Source organism: Perca fluviatilis, chromosome 17 (genome assembly GCF_010015445.1).
Source record: "Perca fluviatilis chromosome 17, GENO_Pfluv_1.0, whole genome shotgun sequence".
Classification (NCBI taxonomy): Eukaryota; Metazoa; Chordata; class Actinopteri; order Perciformes; family Percidae; genus Perca; species Perca fluviatilis.
In genome coordinates, this window is record NC_053128.1 from 7,779,544 (window position 1) to 7,798,554 (window position 19,011).

The 19,011-nt window shown below is 43.3% G+C and overlaps 2 protein-coding genes across 2 annotated transcripts; one reads left to right on the top strand and one right to left on the bottom strand.

Moving 5' to 3' along the window:
- Positions 1-744: 744 nt before the first annotated feature.
- Positions 745-2,933, bottom strand: htr1ab (5-hydroxytryptamine (serotonin) receptor 1A b). The gene has a single exon (XM_039778913.1). The coding sequence runs from the start codon at positions 2,778-2,780 to the stop codon at positions 1,530-1,532; it is 1,251 nt and encodes a 416-aa protein (XP_039634847.1). The 5' UTR covers positions 2,781-2,933; the 3' UTR covers positions 745-1,529.
- On the top strand, positions 2,839-18,955 carry rnf180 (ring finger protein 180). Its single transcript, XM_039780469.1, has 10 exons — positions 2,839-2,925; positions 8,154-8,197; positions 10,006-10,108; positions 10,408-10,503; positions 11,615-12,328; positions 13,643-13,765; positions 14,780-15,005; positions 15,719-15,844; positions 16,013-16,244; positions 17,735-18,955. The coding sequence occupies exons 1-9, from the start codon at positions 2,839-2,841 to the stop codon at positions 16,207-16,209; spliced, it is 1,716 nt and encodes a 571-aa protein (XP_039636403.1). The 3' UTR covers positions 16,210-16,244; positions 17,735-18,955.
- The last annotated feature ends 56 nt before the right edge of the window (positions 18,956-19,011 follow it).

Sequence of the window (19,011 nt, forward strand, 5' to 3'; positions counted from 1 at the left end):
CACGCCAAACAGACCGGGTCCATTTTGACCCGGGAAGACAACACAAGGGTTAAGTACTTGAACATGTGGAGTGAAATACAGTAGTATTTAACTAATGATATTTTCATTATCTATAAATCTCTTTATTTCAAATAATGGACTGTGGTTTGGGCTATACAGTGTTAGAAACAGTGTCTGAAATGGGCCAGCAGTACTCACCTGTACTGAGTACAGGCTCTTTTGATTCTTGTTCACATAAGTACCCCTACTTCTAATTGTTATTACGGTATTATTAATAGGCTGATATTTATACCACAATCGGCTATATATATATCCTGATTTATTGGAACAAACCAAGCACTGCTATGTTAAATCAGACATTCAGCACCCCCCACGTAGCCCAAAGGGAATCATTCTTTCTTTCATGACCATATTTTCCGACACTGTGATGATTCGAACACATGCAATGATCATACCGAGGCAACTGCTGAATTACTGGCACCTTTTATTTATTTTTTTTACATAATCCAGCCACTGGTTAGAAAATAATGTAACATACTCATCACAATGTCAAAGAGGGCCAATCTCAAATATATCCAAAGATACTCCATTTATACTGCCATAGAAAAGCAGAAATGTTTGACATTCTAGCTTCATGAATGATTATTACCTTCAGTTCGTACAGAGCTTGGCAAAAAAAAAAGGCTTTCTCATTTTCTCCCCCAACTTGGAATACACTGCTGATCCCGCTAGGGGATTTTAAACTCATTTTAAGCGCACAGGGAAAAAGCATCTTTGGAAACTTGTTCTTCTTTTTTAGTATTTTAGTGTTTTAAGTCTTCTTGTACTTGGCACTTTCATTTAAATCTTATCTACACGGGCGCCTGGGTAGCTCACCTGTTAGAGCGGGCGCCCATATATAGAGGCTTACCCCTCGACGCAGCGGCCACGGGTTCTACTCTGACCTGCGTACCTTTGCTGCATGTCACTCCCCCCTCTATCTCACCTTTCATGTCTTCAGCTGTCCTGTCAAAAATAAAGGCTGAAAATGCCCAAAAATTATATTTAAAAAAAATTAGACCCTGTGTCTCAATGGGATTGCCTTTATTATTTAATAATAATAGTAAATAATAATAATAATAATACATTTCTCAAAATTCTTAGCACTTAATTTTCTGCTGATTGTATGTTCAGCACACACACACACACACTCATTTTATATATATTTTTTAGAAACCATATCATTTGCACAATTTCACATCTGAAGGCTACATACATTTCAAAATCAGGACTTCTGAAAAAAAATGTGAAAAAGGGACTTCTTTATTTAACATTACAGAACAGGATGAGGAACATGGAAACTTCAATCAAAAACGACCACAGCTGTATCTATGCATAGGCTACAGACGACCAGATGGAACAGTAGAATCATTATGAGCCCTCTGCAGTTTTATAGCATCATTCTGTTTTCAGAACAATCTCTTTGTGCCGCTTTTTTAAAGGCTGTTGTTTGTTCTGTTTTGGGGTGGGGGGGGGGGGCTGATGGCCCGTCACGGTCTGCAGAAATGACACTTGATTATTTTCTTGAACGCGCTCTGGAAGTCTTTGTTGAAGTACGCGTAAATGATGGGGTTGAGTAAAGAGTTGGAGTAGCCCAGCCAGTTAATGACATCCTCCAGCCAGCGGGGCATGTAGCACGACTCCTGGCAAAAAGGCATGACCAGGGCGACGATGAAGAAGGGCAGCCAGCAGAGAATGAAGGTCCCCATGATGATGCCCAGGGTCTTCACCGTTTTGCGCTCCCGGGCCATCGCGATCTTCCTCTTCGCCTCCGTCGCCTTCTCGTGCCTGCTCTCGAACAGCGGCACCGCGCTGGGGGTGTTGGGCAGCTGCAGGTTGCCTCTGGCGCTGCTGTGCACTTCGATGATCTCCAGGGACTCGCCGTCCTCCGCGTGTTTCACCGCGCCGTTGACGCTCGCCAGCGGCCGGGGCTCCACGCTCCTTTTCCAGCTCTTGCCCTGCGCGTCTCCGGCAGTCTTTTTGTGGAACGGCGCGGGGGACAACGCCAGGCAAGAGTCGGACACTTTCTTTTTCTCCGTTTTACGCACAGTCCTCCTGATCCGAAACCTGGCGGCTTTGAATATCCGTCCGTATAAAACCAGCATTAGCGTCAGCGGGATGTAAAAAGCCCCGAAAGTAGAGTATATAGTGTACCAGGGGTCTTGCCTGATCTTGCACTGCTTGGGGTTGGCCCTGTCCTCTGCCATGCTGCCGGGCTGGGAGCGCATGATCAACATCGGCGGCACCGATATGGAGAACCCGACCAGCCAGGTGACGCTGATGAGGACGGCGGCTCTTCTCGGCGTCCTCTTCTTCATGTACTCTATGGGCTCCGTGATCGCCCAGTATCTGTCCAGCGCGATGGCGCACAGGTGCAGGATGGACGACGTGCAGCACAGCACATCCAGGGAGATGAAGATGTCGCACGGGATCTGCCCGAGAGTCCAGCGGTTTAACACCTGGTAAAGCGCCGCCATGGGCAGCACCAGCACCGACACCATCAGGTCCGTGACAGCCAGAGAACCGATCAGGTAGTTGGCCACATTCTGGAGAGACCGCTCCAAGGCGATGGCCGCAACCACGCACGCGTTTCCAAATATTGCGCACAGAATGAGCGCGCCGAGCAGAAAGGATGTGAGCACTTGGTAACTCAGCTTCACCTCCTCTTCTTCAGCTTTGGGTGTTTTGTTGGAGGAGTTTTCAAACTGAGGCCAGGCTGTCGTGTTGTTTGTGCCCTCCATCGTTGGTAACACAAAAAAAGGGGAAAAAAGAAGTGTTTTGGAGAGCTTTCGTTACTTTATGGAGAGCCCGGTGGGCATCACACCGTCGCACCTTGGAGAGCGCATAGCGGACTGCTGGACCGTGTCGTGCAGCAGAAGAGAGAGAGTGTGAACTGCGAGTGTCGGCTGCTGACTGAGAATGATGCTGCGCTTTTATACCAGTGATGGAAAATGCGTCATGTGTCCGTGAGGATGTAACAGCGTGGCTGTTTGTGGCTGTTCAGTCGGCAGCTGAGGCAGCGAGGATGTGGGAGTTATTAAATAGACACATAGCCGATACAAACTTCAATGTATTCCTTTTGGTTATTTTTTTTTTTGCTCGACTTGCTGCAAGTCAAATCAATTTACATGCTCTTTTTTTCTTAGTTGAACTTTCTTGAAACAAGTGGATTTTGCCATTTCGGTGAGAAAAAGAAACTTTAGAGAAATTTTCCTTTTTGTCAAATGACACTTTTTGAGTCTCGTTTTAATTGGTGTTAGTGAACTGAACTGCGAATTGGAAATGATCATCCACGCTTTTATTTCGCTAACGCTCTTTTTACTTGCTTGAACAAGAGAGAGCTATATACCGTCTCCAGGCTGTTCAGAACTCTGCTGCAAGGCTTAAAGGGGTTTTTACACTAGACGCATCCAAGGTGGCGCGCGCCATCGTGACGTCTAGACGTAATATCCTGCCGGAGCACCCGATTTATGGCGCCTGCGAGCTGAGGTCGTGCCAAGGGGGTAAAGCCCATTTTACAGTAACTGCAGCCGAGTTGGCGCATGCATATGTGCCGTCATGAAATAGCCGTAACTATTTATACCTGCACTGGTGCTCGCGACACTAGTTGCAGTCTTCTCCTGAACAGAGGTGGCGCTAATGAGCAAAGGCTACCGACGTTGCTCTTTCTACGGTCTAGAAGAAAAAGGTAAACAACGGCAGAACTGGCAGCAGCATTGCCGCCAATGCTTCGATTTGATTCGATGACCTACTTCGTCAGATCAAGCCTTTCATTCGCCATAAAAGAGCTCATCCTAACCCAGGAAGTTTACCAGAGAGACCTGTAGTCACTCTGAGAGTCCTGGTATCCGGTTGTCGGCGAACTCGTTCAGGCCTCCTGTTTCCGCTTTGTCGCGCGCCGCTGAAAAAAACAGAGCCGTGCGCGACCTCGGCTCGCGCGCCATAAATCGGACGCGCCGGCTGGATATTATATCATTTTGACGTCACGATGTCGCGCCACCTTGGATGCGTCTAGTGTAAAAACCCCTTAAGCTTCGCTTCAGAACTCGAACCTCCTATGGCGCCATTTTGATGCTACAAAGAGATCACCTCCCGTTAGCATCCCATTGACTCCCATTCATTTTGACGTCACTTTGACAGCGAATAACTTTACATCTGAAGCGTTTAAAGACTCTATTTGTCCGTTGTTTATTTCTAAAGAAACACGACAATGTATAAAAGGCTCCATTACCTTGTACCTCACGTTATGGCTCCGTAGCAGACGCTTTTATAAAAATAGGCTAACGATTGTGTCATAACCACGCGATAGAGGAATTACCGTATAGTACAGGAGAAGCTCGCAGGCAGTTTCGACTTACATTAGCTGTTTAGGTTTAATTACTTATGTTAACTAGCATTTTAGTTAGCAATAATTAGGCTGTGCCCATGTTATCTCCTTACATATACCTACACTCTCCGTCTCTGTAAGATTGGAAATGATTGAGATTTCTCTTGGCACAGCTACCAGAACACTTCCAACTTTCAGACACGTTGCTCACGTCACATCTACGTCATCTCTCTCAGTTGGAGGCTGCGCAGTAACGCTCAGCGCTCACCGGAAAAGTGCTTCTAATATCCTTCACTGGTCTCCGTCCAGAGCAACGGGGTCTGTTGGTCCATTCTTATATACTGTCTATGGGTCACGCACGGCTCTTTTTTTTTCAGCGGCGCGCGACAAAGCGGAAACAGGAGGCCCGAACGAGTTCGCCGACAACCGGATACCAGGACTCTCAGAGTGACTACAAGTCTCTCTGGTAAACTTCCTGGGTTAAGATGAGCTCTTTTATGGTGAATGTAATGCGTGATCTGACGAAGTAGGTCATCGAATCAAATCGAAGCATTGACGGCAATGCTGCTGCCAGTTCTGCCGTTGTTTACTTTTTTCTTCTTCTTCTAGATCGTAGAAAGAGCAACGTCGGTAGCCTTTGCTCATTAGCGCCAACGCTGTTCAGGAAAAGACTGCAACTAGTGTCGCGAGCACCAGCGCGGGTATAAATATTCACGGCGATCCCATGACGTCACATTTGTACGCGCCAGCTGGGCTGCGTCTAGTGTATAAGACGCTTAAGCCGCCTGAATATGATGAGCGGTTTTGCTCTCTGCGTACCTCTAGGTAGGGGGCAGAGTGCAGCGCAGCGCAAGTAGGCCATTCGTCATCGAGGGTGGCAAGGAAAAGCTATTTCTCGTTTCCAGGTAACGACATCTGTTATCTCATTGGTTGCGCTTTTCGAAAAGGTCAGCGGCAAGCGATATTACGAATCCCACTATGGCCACGCCAAGACCCGCCCTTCAATAGCATTTATTGGCCAGGCGTCCATGAGAACACAAAGTAACGTAACCCCATTTGTACAGGTCCTATCCCCTGACCAATCAGCTATCCTAACCTTAGCCACTCGAGGTCAAATGCCTAACCCCAACCAATCCAGCTGCTTCATAGGGCGGGTCTTGGCGTGGCCATAGTGGGATTCGTAATTTCGCCAGCGGCAACTAGGTCATAGTTTAAATAATTTGAACGGCATATCCGAGTCAGGGGGAGCGCAGCGCACAGTTGGGCGGCACCTCTCTCCCCCACAGGAAATCAATGGAAAGGCCAGCGCAAAGCGGTTTTGCCGCCTATCATGTGTAGGCGGCTTTACCAGATCATTTTTAGAATCTATTTAGAATTCTGTTCTGGACACCCAGGCTGTGGAATGCACTTCCCCATCTCTTTACCTTCTTTGAATTCTGTTGATTCTTTTAAAAACAGTTAAAGACACTCCCAAAAAAAATGCATGGGCCTTGTAAAGTTATATAAAGGTATTCTTGCTTTAAAAAATAAATAAATACTGAATATCATTATGATGAGAATTTGGGTTGACTGTATCAGAATGTACGAGTGAAACTCAAACAGGAATCTTTGTGTGAAATGAACATAGCCTATAGTCAGTAAGTGTATTTCATAGGATTTTAGTTAGCCGAGAGTTTTTAATGCTGTCTGATTTTTATGTAGGCCTATCTATGTTTTTCCTTTGCATTCTTATGTCTTTTATTGATTGTATTTCATTTTATTGTGAAGCACTTGGTGATTTTCATCTGTGAAAGGTGCTATACCAATACACTACTCAATTATTTTCAGTACTGTTTGTCTATTCTAAGAAGAAATGAAACCACACTGTTAACACACTTGTATATTGACTTTAAAAAAAATAAATATAAAAAAAAATATTTTTTTTTTTTTTTTTTTTTTTTTTTAAAAAAAAGTACCAAACTATTTCAACAGAATAACATTGTATACCTGCTCCAAACAGCTCTATTGTAGTCCAGCCTTTACTTCAGAGACACACGTGGTCATTTTGTAACACACGTTCTAATGCTCGCCTAGCTGCTAGCGTGGCACGCCCTCCTACTCTGAAACTGACTGGCTAGTAGTCCTCACCTAGCTACTGAGCATGTGCGACTCCCAACAAAGATGGAACAGAAGTGAGATGCCTCACTCTGTAGCTAAAACCGAGAGCTCAACACACAGGGTGAAAAGAGGAACTGCAGCAATGTGCAGTACAACAAAAATATCGTGTTTTCTGAAAATTAAACAACATAAACCTATTCTGGTACAACCTCTAAATACAATTATGAACCTGAAAATGAGTATAATATGAGCACTTTAAAACATACCACAGTTAAAAGAAAAGGAAATGCTTTAAGTTGACCTTGTTAGCAGTTAACATAGGCCTATTGTTTATAATCATATTTGTATTACCTTAATGACACTGGAAAGTAGGGAGGCGTCACTCTCTACTTGAGTCCTTTCAGCACCATGGAGCGGCCGACAGGTGTCACACTGCCACCTGGCGGCGCTCCGCTCTCATAACAGTCACAACATGGTGACGCAGTACTTTATTTTGAGTGTCACTAACATTGTGAAAAAATAAAATGCTGACATTCAAGAAGGGGCATTATGTCAAATGATTTTATGCAGTATGCAAACATATAGGCTTCACTTTAAAAAAAAGCGACAAAGTGACATGTTAAAATTAAAAAAAAATGTTTTTAATCTTTCGACAACAACAACAACAATAATAATAATAATAATAATAATAATAATAACTTTATTTATACAGCACTTTTCAAAACAAGGTTACAAAGTGCTTAACCAGACAATTATAACATGGCAGACCAACAATGATAAAAAACAATTTTAAACAAATTACAGGTTTTTCATTATTAAAAAAGGAGCAACACAAGAGAATAAGTATATATATATATGCAGGAATTTTTTATATTTTTATATTTTTTATATGCAGAAAATTCCTGCATATATATATATATATATATATATATATATATATATATATGCAGGAATTTTTCACAGAAAAAGTGTGAGAAGTAGGGATTCTTCTTAAGAGTAATAAACAATTGTACTAATACAAATCACATTATTTTTCTGGTTAATTTTGGCTGGCTCTGGGGCAAAAAACTATTTGCCCCAACACTGCCCACTCTCTCTTTCTCTCTTTCTCTCTCTCTCTCTCTCTCTCTCTCTCTCTCTCTCTCTCTCTCTCTCTCTCTCTCTCTCTCTCTCATTGCTTTTCTACAGGACAAGCCAGTTAATATTGTCCTTTAGTGGTGCAAATACCTATACGCATGTCCAGTAAATCAAATGACAAGCAATTTTATACAGTTTCATTCCCCAGGTTACATTTAGGTAGGATATGTCACAACCGTAGACAATTTTATTTCTATGTTCACAACATTTTATCATTCTCTAAAAGTAAAAGTGTGTACTGGTTGGCGGCAGAAGTTTAGAGCGGTATTTGTCTCTTACCGTTTCTTTTCTTCTCTTTTTCTCCTTTATTTTAAATCGGTAGGCATTACAAGTATGCAAATTAACAGTAATACATTACCTAATAATTAACCAGATATATAAGAAAAAAATACATAGAATAGTGAAAGAGAGTGGCAAAAATGACACACAATGTATTCTGCCGTATTGGTCTTAATTTTGGTCTATTAGACGTTCCGTAGAGTACCAGTTTTCATGACGTCACAGCTTTGCTTAAAGCGAAAAGGCTGCTTAACTTTCTTGTTTTGGAGCACAGGATTTCGTCGTTACCGCAACTCAGAAAGTTGTCCCAGCTGTCAGGTAGGCGAGTATGTTTAATAAAAATATTCACACGCTGAGTGTCATTATCTTAAGTAACGTTATGTTATATTTACCGCTGAAAACGCCACGAGAGGGTCTGTTGTGGTGGTTAACACCATTGGTTAACACAGCTATAGCCAAGTTAGCAAAACATTGTTTTTATCCCGCCACCGGGATTGTAAGCTATGTGCTGTAACTTAACGTATATGCTAACACACGTTGTTGTTGTCCGAACACTGTAGAGAGACGGGACGTCCTGTCAACATCTGAATATACACTATAACGTTAACGGAGTTCTTATCACTTCATAGCCTGATAGCGGAGGCTCAACAAGCTTTAGAGCACTGCGTTGCTAATAGAGTGTATCTCATTTATTTGCATTTTCCTAACATGATTTTCCTCTCTCTGAATTCTGCAGATGTTTCCTCTAAAAATAGTCCCATCAACATGAATGTAGTCCTACAGGGTGCAGCATCGGGTTACCCTGTATGTAGTCTAGCATTGCCAGATCTATCTCCACAGCGCTGTGAAGTAAGGTCTGGCTTCACCACACATACTGGATATTCTAGGATAAGAGGAAAAACGCTCTGGGTTTTTTGCTTTTCTTTAAACCAATCACAATCGTCCCTCTCGGCGCTGAGCTCCGGACGCAGCGACGGCTGCAAAATGGTCTCGGGTAGGAATTAGGGCTGGGCAATATATCAATATTATATCGCTATCGTGATATGAGACTATATATGTCTTAGATTTTGGAAATAGTAATATTGTAAATGGCTTAAGTGTTGTCTTTTCCTGGTTTTAAAGGCTGCATTACAGTATAGTGATGCCATTTTTCTGTGTTACCAGACTGTTCTAGCTCTCCTATTAGTTTTACCTTTACCCACTTAGTCATTCTATCTACATTACTGATTCTTGAATCTCATTGTGAAGATATTTTGTTGAAGCACCAATTGTCAACTCTAGAATTAGAGGTGTGAATCTTCACTGATCTTTCGATTCGATTACGATTATCACGTCAGCGATTCGATTCAATTTCTCGATGCGTCAAATACATGGTTTCTATTAAAGCCATGTAGCATATTTAATTCATAGCTTTTCAAGCTTCAAAAACAAAGAAATTCATTTTCGGCCAGATGTCCGTTACCTTTGGCTTTCTTTGTGTTGGAATTTTAAACTCCAGTGGATTTCTGAGTACTATGGTTAACCGCTCCTCAGATCTCTGCAGGGTAAATCCAGACAGCCAGTTTTCTGTTGCACTACTAAAACGTTTAAACTAAATGTACACGTATGTTCCATACACATGTTCCACCAAAACAAGTTCCTTCCAGAGGCTATTTTGCACCGCCGTCCGACGATTGTGATTGGTTTAAAGAAATGCCAATAAACCAGATCATGTTTTTCTCCCATCCCAGAATGCTGTATGGACTCTGCAGCGCTGTGGAGGAAGTTCTGGTTAAACGTGTGTGTACTTAGTCCACAGCAATCCCACCAATCGGTCCCAAAGCGTCCCAGTTAGAGCGTAAATGCCGTAAACATATTCTTTGTAAGTCTTTACAATCATTCTCCGAAAGAACCGAGCAGGCCTGCCTTGTCGCACGGTCCAAATTTTAATCCAAACTTGCCATTATCAGCATGTTGCCTGCTAGCTTTAAGTTCGTTGTTGTTTCCCAAAGCGAAGGGATATTTGAGAACAGCAACACACAGAGAGCGGACATTGAGGCACATTCCGAAAATAGTTTCCCAAGAGTGTTAGTTCAGGTGTGTATTCAGTTTTGTATCTTGACTGTCATCGTCCTCATCATCAACAGCTGGACTGAAAACCAAGACAACCTGAAGAGAGAGAGAGAGAGAACCATGCTGCGCTGCAGGAGGTGTCGGAAAGGCATCGTAGACTCCACTTGTTTATCGATGGTTGGTGAAAATGTTGTGTTACTGATGTGTTTAGCAATTTGGGTCCAAAGTTGCTTCTAAATTGTGGTGACCATTTTTTCACTATTATCTCGAATTTGATAGACTACGTGATTAATCACGTAGTTGAGTTGCAACCCTAATCATAGTGTAAAGTCTATGAAGTTGTTTGGGGACATCGCGGTTGGGAAAGCTCAAAGATAACAGCTTGTCATTAAAAAGATGTCTGGCTATCAGCGTCAGAGAAACTGGGCCTGATGGGAGCTGTTCTCGCTGATTGTGTGTCCCTTATGTGGGAGCAGGTTGAGGCCACAGATGAAAGCTCAGCTGCTGCTTGTAGTATTTGGCACGTGGATGTGGACACACTGCCGGAGTGGATCCTCGCCTCAGTTCACCAGGTACGCTAACCCCTATTTCCCACCGGGCTCGTCTGCGCTGCGTTCTGGGCGCGTGGCGTGCCCCGCGAGCAAGACAATGTTTGAAACGGGTCACCTGGTTATTTCACATATAAGAGGAACGTTTTATTTCGATTCAATGGTGGGTTGCAGTTTTACTGGGTTTTTTCTCAACGTAAAATAAAGCCACACTAGAGCGCTGCTTACTGTGCTCTGTGGCTGCAACACAACAAGCCCCTGGCCGCTACGGAAACCCAAACTTGCGCATGTTAAATATGAAAACCATGATCAGATTTGAAACCAAATCCCCCAAACGATTCCAATAAAGAAACTATTCCACTGGAATTGTAATTTTTGAAACGATTCCAATTAAGAATGCCCAATCACTACTAAAGATACGCGGCAGGTCTATATTCACGCGAGCCGCGGGCTGTTCGGACAGCCAGCCAGGCAGTGAAACAGCGTGACTATCCAGTCAATTTACCAAAACAACCCCCCCCCCGGCCCCCCCACATATTGTTTTGGTCTCCTTTACAACACCACGGACAACGAGAGATTCATCGTGGAGGTTGAAAAACATAATGCCACATCACAGATCTTTTTTTTAACACCAGAAAAGAGAAGGCATGGAGTTTAACTGCAGGAGTGCTCAGAGTGGAAGGTAGACACTAGCTTTATAAACACGCGATTGTTCTGTAAAGTTCTTGTAGAGTCAATATAATCTGCGATTCGGGCAGCAAGACGCTCCGCTTCTCAGCCGCGCCTGGTGCGGTATGGCGCGTGGCGGAGGACGAAAAACAGCGGCGCAGCCGGAACGCAGCACGGACGCACCCAGTGGAGAATCGGAGTCAGTGTCTATCAGCGACGTAATGAAGTGTGCCCAGGCCAGGGAACACAGTCTGGAGTATTTTATAAACTACAGGATTTTGTGTGCAAAAATCCTAATCTGTGAAGTAACCAGTAACTAAAGCTGTCAGATGAATGTAGTGGAGTAAAAAGTACAATATTTCTCTCTGAAATGTAGAAGTAGAAAGTGGCATGATTTAATTTTCTATAAAAAAACAAATGGATTTACAGATTTAAAGATTTTTGTGTATGTGGTTTCTGTCTCAAGGCCCAGTGGACTGCAGGAAAACTGAACTGCCAGAACTGCGGCGCTCGTTTGGGCGGCTTCAACTTTACTAACCGCGCCGAGTGCCCGTGCGGCCGAGACGCCACCGTCCACCTCAACAGAAGCCGCGTGGATCGCGACCACAAACACTACTTTGTCATCGTCCAGCCGAGGAGGACGAGGCCCGAGAACGAGCGGGCCGGCACGCCGACGGACGGCCCTCAGAGCGGCGATCGGAGGCCGGAGTTTAACAGTACCGCGCTGGACGGCGTGCAGCTCAACTGTGCCGCTGTCATGTCCCACATCGTCCCCGCGGAGGCCTCGAACCCCCAAAAAAATATGAAACGGAAAGAGAGACGCTGCAGTTTGGAAGATGATTCCGCCATCGGGGCGTGTTTTTGCCCCGTAAGCCCTGCAGTCAAGTCTGCCGTCGAGAGCACAAGGACAGGGACCCACGGGTCCACGCGGCCACCCGTCCCGCATCTCGCAAGTCAGCGGTTTGACGCCGCCTCAGTCGACGCCGTCGGCGGCCGTCGGCTTGTTTCTGGAAGGACACGGCGGTCACGTCTGGGCGGACAGCCGCTGCGGACGGCGGAGGAGGTGGTGTCCTCTCCAGAGACCACGGATGCCCACCAGGAAGTGTCTGCTTCAGCCCGGCTGTTCCGCAGAGGGAGGTCCGTCTCGGACAGCGCAGCCGAGCAGGACCAGGAAGTGTCGGTATGTTGCTGGGATTTACTAGGGACGTTGAAATGAATCATTGCATCGTTTAGGGCCAATGTTGTAGTCGAGACCAACCTAAACCAAGACCCAGCCAATACCAAGACCAGAGTGTATCGAGACCGAAAAGACCGAGACTTTGAGGGTTTGAGACCGAGTCAAGACCAGACCAGTGCCAGACAGCCAGTTCTTCGTCTCCTGTCTCCCGCATTCACTTTCTTGGGGCAGGGAGATGGGGGTTTACGGTAACAGATTTCAAATTTGATATAAGGCAAGTTATTGGTTGCATTTGCAAGTTTTAACGCATAGGCATAAATCCGACAATACACAAGCAATTTAGTGACATCCCTGCAGTTGTGGTCTTGACCGGTCTTAAACTAAAATCCTGAGTCCTCTTTATCTGAGACTCCCTATCTACTCACTAAAGCTTTGATTAGGACTGAAGCTAATGATTATTTTCCTATATTATCCTATTATATTAACATTGTTCTGTTTTATTTCTTTTCTTTTTTTTGAACCTTTTTTTTTAAAATTAGATTCCACATAAAATAAAGTGACATACAAAGAGACATGTGCAGCCCCTGTAAGGTGTATATATGAGTGAAGGAGAGCAGAAACCAGCACATTCAGGGTTTCCTGCAGTTAGGCCATCTCGCCTGAAACAGAGACCGCTTCATCATTAAAAATGTATACACTTTAATGACATAACATGAACATTCAGGGATATGAGCATGGGTGCTCTTTCGAAACAGCAAACACCATATTTTTAATATGTGTGTGTTTGCTCAATAAATACTTGTGTTAAAGGTGCCGTAGGTAGGATTGCGAAGATCCAGGACTTAGCTAAAGAATTTGAACATCGACAACTTCTCAGTCCCTCCCCCTTTCTGCTAAAGCCCAAAATTGTCTCCTAAGCCCCTCCCCCAACAAGGGAGAATGAATGTGTGTGCATGAGCAGTGATTGATACGCAGTTAGACACCTCCACCCTCCGGCCCTGATTGGTGCATCTGAACAGGGAGCGGTGGATTTTTGCAAATCACACTACAGGCTGTAGGTGGTGCCAGAGGAGCTGGATTTTTTTTTTTTTAACTACCTGCTTCATGTAGTTCTACTCAAACATAGGGTCAGTTTCAGCAAATATGACAGAAAGTTAGCTTTATAAGTCTTACCTACTGCACCTTTTTAAATAATCGTGATTTCAAAAATTGACCGAAATAATGTGATTTATGATTTTTCTTTTTTCCGTAATCCAGCAGCCCTAGTGTCGGGGATCAGGACTCTTGATGTGTGTGTAATATGTCTTACCTTCTCAGCCTGAAGCCCTCGCGGCCTCCCCAGCCTCAAACAGACTGAGCAAGAGAGAGAAGAACCGCCTGAAGAGTCTCCGGAGGAAACAGAGGAGGAGAGAGCGATGGCTGCTCAGCCAGCTGGAGCAGGTGAGAGGGGAGCTTTCACACGGACACTGTGGGATTAATTCAGTTATTGAATTATTTTTTTTTTCTTTTTCAGGAAGATAAACAGAAAGTATAGAAAGGCAGTGGGGAAGTCGTTCTATCAGTATGCATCTTAGGCAATCTGTTTAAAATGTAATAAATTGCTTATTATATTATGTGTATTTTCTTTTTCTTTTTTTTTTTTTTTTACAAATCCTTAACAGAAGTATTTTACCGCAGGAAAGAGGATCTTTTCCTAAAACTGGGCTGTCTAATGCAGTAGAGCGGTGCTATAGGACCAGTAAACGGAGAAAAAGAAGCTGGGATATTCCCTTTCGCTCAAAGGGTAGAAAACCTACAACTACCAGAATGCACTTGGCGATACCAGACCAATAAACGCTCCCGCTGGTGGGCAGAGGTGGAAAGTGACACATTCCATTTACTCACATTACTGTAATTGAGTTTGTTAGTGTACTTTTACCGATTTTAAAGTAGTTTTTAAAGTCTGTAATTTTTACTTTTACTGAAGTATGTTTTGTTTGAAGTATTGTACTTTGCTACATTTTAAATCACATTTTGCATCGAAAGTGGAGTTGTGCCCTTAACAATTCGTAAAAGATAAATAAGTATAATAAGATATTAAATAAGTATAAATATAAAAAAAGTTTATCTCCCCCCGCAGTTAAATGTAATTAAGTAACTTTTACTCTGAGTACATTTTTAATGAGCTACCTTTTTACTTTTTTTACTCAAGTAGATTTTTATACCGGTAATTTCACTTAAGTAAAAGTTCATCAAAGTAATTGTACTTTTACTTAAGTTGAATATTTATTCTTTCCACCTCTGCTGGTAACACATATAACAACATATGATCTCCTATAACAGTTAAAATGTAAGCTACCAACTAGGGCTGCACGATGTGAGGGAAATATGCCATAACGTTGTCGAATATCGCGATAACGATATATTACTTGTGATAAATAAAGTGTGTCTGTGTTTCTGTGTGTCTGTGTCCAGGCTGAGAGTGTGAGCGGTTCACAGATGGACAGGGAGGAGGAGGAAGAGGACAGAGAGGGCCTTACCTGCGCTGTGTGTCTGGAGCTTTACTTCAGCCCGTACAGCTGTCAGCCCTGTGGTCACGTCTTCTGCGAGCCGTGTCTCCGCACAATCGCCAAGAACCGGCCGACAAACGCACCCTGCCCTCTCTGCCGCGCCCTCATCTCACACACCAACCCGCACCACGGTGAGCTTCCTCCAGGACTCCTGTGCCAGAATTCTGGACATCCTGTCCTTTTCCTATATGGTAGCACTGTTAATTGATTAGTAAAATTAATAAACAATGAGAAAAATCCTTTTCTGGCTTCTCCAATGTGAGGTTTTTGCTGTTCTTCTCGTATTATATGACTGTAAATTGAATATCTTTTGAGGATTTGGACAAAACAAGCAATTTGAAGACGTCACCTTGTGTATTTTTTTTAGACCACTAATCATTTAGTAAACCTGTCAGATAACTGGAAAAATATACACGGCACAAGGCAGGGCTGCAGCCTATCCCAGAACACATACTGTAGGGAAAAAGGGGGTGTACACCCGGGACAGGTCACCAGTCTACCCAGCCAGAAAACTAGTCACAATTAAGCGTGATTTATGCTTCTGCTTTAAATCTACTCCGTGGCTACGTACGTAGGTACGTGGAGGCACGGACCCTATGCCGTAGCCTGACGTGCGCCTCTCGGAAAATGTAACAACACGTCGCTCGCCGCAGCTTGGTAGCGTTGCATTGCATGCGTAGGGTCCGTGCCTCCACGTACCTACGTACATGGCCACGGAGTAGATTTAACGCAAAAAACACATGAATCGTTGGTCGCAGCCCTGCCTTGATAGAAATGACCTACGGCACAGTTAGAAGGAAAAATGGCCTGATTGACTGTAGGCACTGTTCTCATTCCACTTCAGAGCTCAACGAAACCGCTAAGACCTTCTTCCCGAAGGTGTACAACGCCCGCAAGCAGAACTTCCAGAGTGCTTTGTGTGCAAAATGGCCTCTGCCCAGCTGTCGCAAGCGCTTCCGTAACTTCTGGGGTGAGAAAGTGTTTGTAATAGTTGTATATCAGCATATTCTTCTTTTCTTTTTTTCCCCCCAAGAAAGTAGTTCAATTACCAACACAAAAATCCAAACCAGCATAAAGAGAAATTGTGTTTGATCACTTTTGAACACCGATGGTAGTAATGTTGCCTGTCTAACTTCAGGAGAGCCGAGGCAGGCACCGGCGGCGAGGAGACGCTGGCACTTTGTCCACGGAGGTTTCACGCTGAATGCTTTGGACTTCACCGACGTGCGCGGCTGGCTCTTCTACATCGGCCTGGTCATCGTCTACATCCACTCAGTCAACTGGATCCTGGCTTTCCTGTTCCTCTGCTTCCTCATGTACTACTTCTTCTTTTGAGGGAAATGAGGAGCGCTCAAGAGTATGCAGTCCAGGTGTATATACAGTGTGTGTGTGTGTGTGTGTGTGTGTGTGTGTGTGTGTGTGTGTGTGTGTGTGTGTGTGTGTGTGTGTGTGTGTGTGTGTGTGTGTGTGTGTGTGTGTGTGTGTGTGTGTGTGTGTGTGTGTGTGTGTGTGTGTGTGTGTGTGTGTGTGTGTGTGTGTGTTATAATTTTTTTTATTATTATTATTAATTTTTTTAAATGAGGAATTCTAAATAATGACAACAAAACTGTTGGTGCGTCCTCATGATACAAGCCTTCCGTGATTGCGCACCACCCCCACTACTATTTTAGTGATTTATAAGCAACCTGTTTCTTGCAGATTGTCATGTTACTGAGAATACAGCTATTAGAAGGTAATATATGAAGTCAAAGCTAACTCTGACAGCTGTAGGGCAGCTAACTTTAACTTTAGCTGTCTCCATGAAGCTCCCAGCTAAGCTCCTATAACTCGCGACGCAGTTAGGAAACCAGAACGAGCTAGCTAACTATTGATAACATAAGCAGTTTGGCTTGGTGGATGTCGATTTTAAAGTCATGTTAAAACTATTTCCCATCCATCGTCCGATTTCCAGCAGCAGCCTGTCACTCCCCCCTGTACTAACGTTACTCGGTACGTAACGTTAGCTCCGTAACGTTGTACTAAATTTACTCGGTACGTAACGTTAGCTCACAATGCCTTGTGTTTCTCACTCCCGTAAATTATTGTTCATCAGACATGAGAAGAGGGAGATTAGCTAACGTTAGCCAACCTATTTATAAAAAAATAATCACATTCAAATAGTAATTTCAGCATTCGAATAGTATTTTTTTCAGCCATACTGAGAAATCCAGAGAGAGTTGTGTGGAGCTGGTAGTCTTAATTAGCTTTGTAGCAACTCATTTGGCAACGGCTTGACTGTCACAGATATTCATTAATATCTAAAAGTTACGCACTAAAGCTTTAAGTCACCAGTTGGAGAGAGTTAAAAGTCAAACCTGTTATATGTCTCAGACATAGCAGAGCTGGTTGTGACATATAAGAAGCGAGGAGCAGGAATATGAACATTTGCTGGTTTGAAATTTGCACGAATGGTTAGAAAAGATAACAATAAGTGTTAACTGGCTACAAACTATTTTTGAAAATGTTACGATGATTTGAACAGTGTTGAGTACCCATGGTGTAAGTGCATGTTTCCAGGTCGGTTGGTCGATTGGTTCGTCGATATGCTTTTGTGGGACCAAATTCTCCTGTGTCAGAGAATTGCTGGTGTTACTTTCATCAGGCTGTCTGTCTACCAAAGCATTTTTTTCCCCAGCTGAAAATGCTAGGCGCTCTTCTGAAAACACCCAGCGGTGGGAGCGCTTTGGAGGCGCAGCAGTTTTGTCAGCTGAGGCTGTGAAAAACTCAGGAGCAGCACAACTCATATCCACATAAGAATGTTAGTAAGGTACGAAAGTAAGTTGGTGCCATCCCAACATCTGAACTTCCTGTCTTCCTGTAGGTGTACCTGTAAACTTTTGCTGGAGGTGTTGAGCTCAGCTGAACTCTCAGTGTAAACAAAGATATCGCGGGCCCCGTAAACACAGATGCTTACCTAAATCATGAGCCCAAAAAAATCAGAAAAGACTGAAACAATGTCAGCCTGACAACCATACTGCAGTAGAGCCTTTCGTCGGGAGTGTTCCTATGATAGGAGGATGTGTTATGTGTTAACTTCTCCCCTGCCGGTGGCGGAGCAGAAGTTCTATTACTGGGGAAGTGACACAAAGCCACTCAGTCTATGAACTCTACTTAAAAAAAAAAAAAAAAAAATGTTTCAAGATTTGTAACGCTGTTTACGCCAACGTCCTAACCTACCTATGTAACTTAATAGTAGAAACGTTAGACAATGTTTGCCTCTCTTTAGGTGGCAGAAGTGAAAATAAGTCATCCTCAAAATTTGTTTTGTTCTGGCTTTAGAATGATGAAGACAGTAGATATGAAAAAGGGATGTCTGCTTTACACTACGATTCTTTTTTCCTTTGCAACTATCATGTTTTTCCCCAAATTTCTACAAATGTGTAGGCTACCCCACGTCTGGACTGAGCCTTGAATGTTTACGCCGTCTGGAAGCACTTGAGATAGATCAGATAAAAGAAGTGAGATGCACTGCTGCAAATCTTCTTTTTTTTGCTTCTACATGTACATGTTGTTTTATTGACGAAGTAGAGGCATGCTCAGGAATGAAATATCTAACCAGTAAAGACAGCAGCAGTTATTAATGGATGTGATTGATTAATTTGACTGATCGAGGGCTGAAAAAGAACAAATGGAAAATCAGATACACAAATGGGTAAAATACCCAATTTCAGTATGGTGCCTTCGCTTAGTCTGTGCCTTCTGTTTATACCAAATAATATGAGACTGGAATTGAGAGTACAGTATATTTAAGTTTTAGACACAGAATAGGCTGTATTCATAGAGGGAGCCAATCAGTGAACATTTATGTCTCTCTCTCTTGAAGGAAAATGCTTACAAAAGTCTGATTTAAAAAAAATAAATAAAAAAGATTGGTGTTCATATTGTATGAAGAGGTAATTGTATATAATAAAGGCAAAAGGTATGTCATTTGAGCTATCTCTGCATTTTTTAATTCGAACATATGGGGTCAGGTTTTGCATTTTCTTCTTGGGTGAGTGAAAATGATTGGAAGATTAAATCCACTGCGTCTGTTTAAATTTGATGTGGGTGTGGGGTATTTTTGTTAACATGTCTCTTCCTTTTTAATCATTTTTAATT

What these genes read in the sequence shown, in the direction of transcription:
- htr1ab (XM_039778913.1), bottom strand. Translation starts at nt 2,780, where the DNA reads ATGGAGGGCACAAACAACACGACAGCCTGGCCTCAGTTTGAAAACTCC.
- rnf180 (XM_039780469.1), top strand. Translation starts at nt 2,839, where the DNA reads ATGGAGAGCCCGGTGGGCATCACACCGTCGCACCTTGGAGAGCGCATA. An exon ending in AGCAGGACCAGGAAGTGTCG is followed by an intron (nt 12,329 to 13,642) that starts GTATGTTGCTGG and finishes TTACCTTCTCAG; the next exon opens with CCTGAAGCCCTCGCGGCCTC. An exon ending in ACACACCAACCCGCACCACG is followed by an intron (nt 15,006 to 15,718) that starts GTGAGCTTCCTC and finishes ATTCCACTTCAG; the next exon opens with AGCTCAACGAAACCGCTAAG.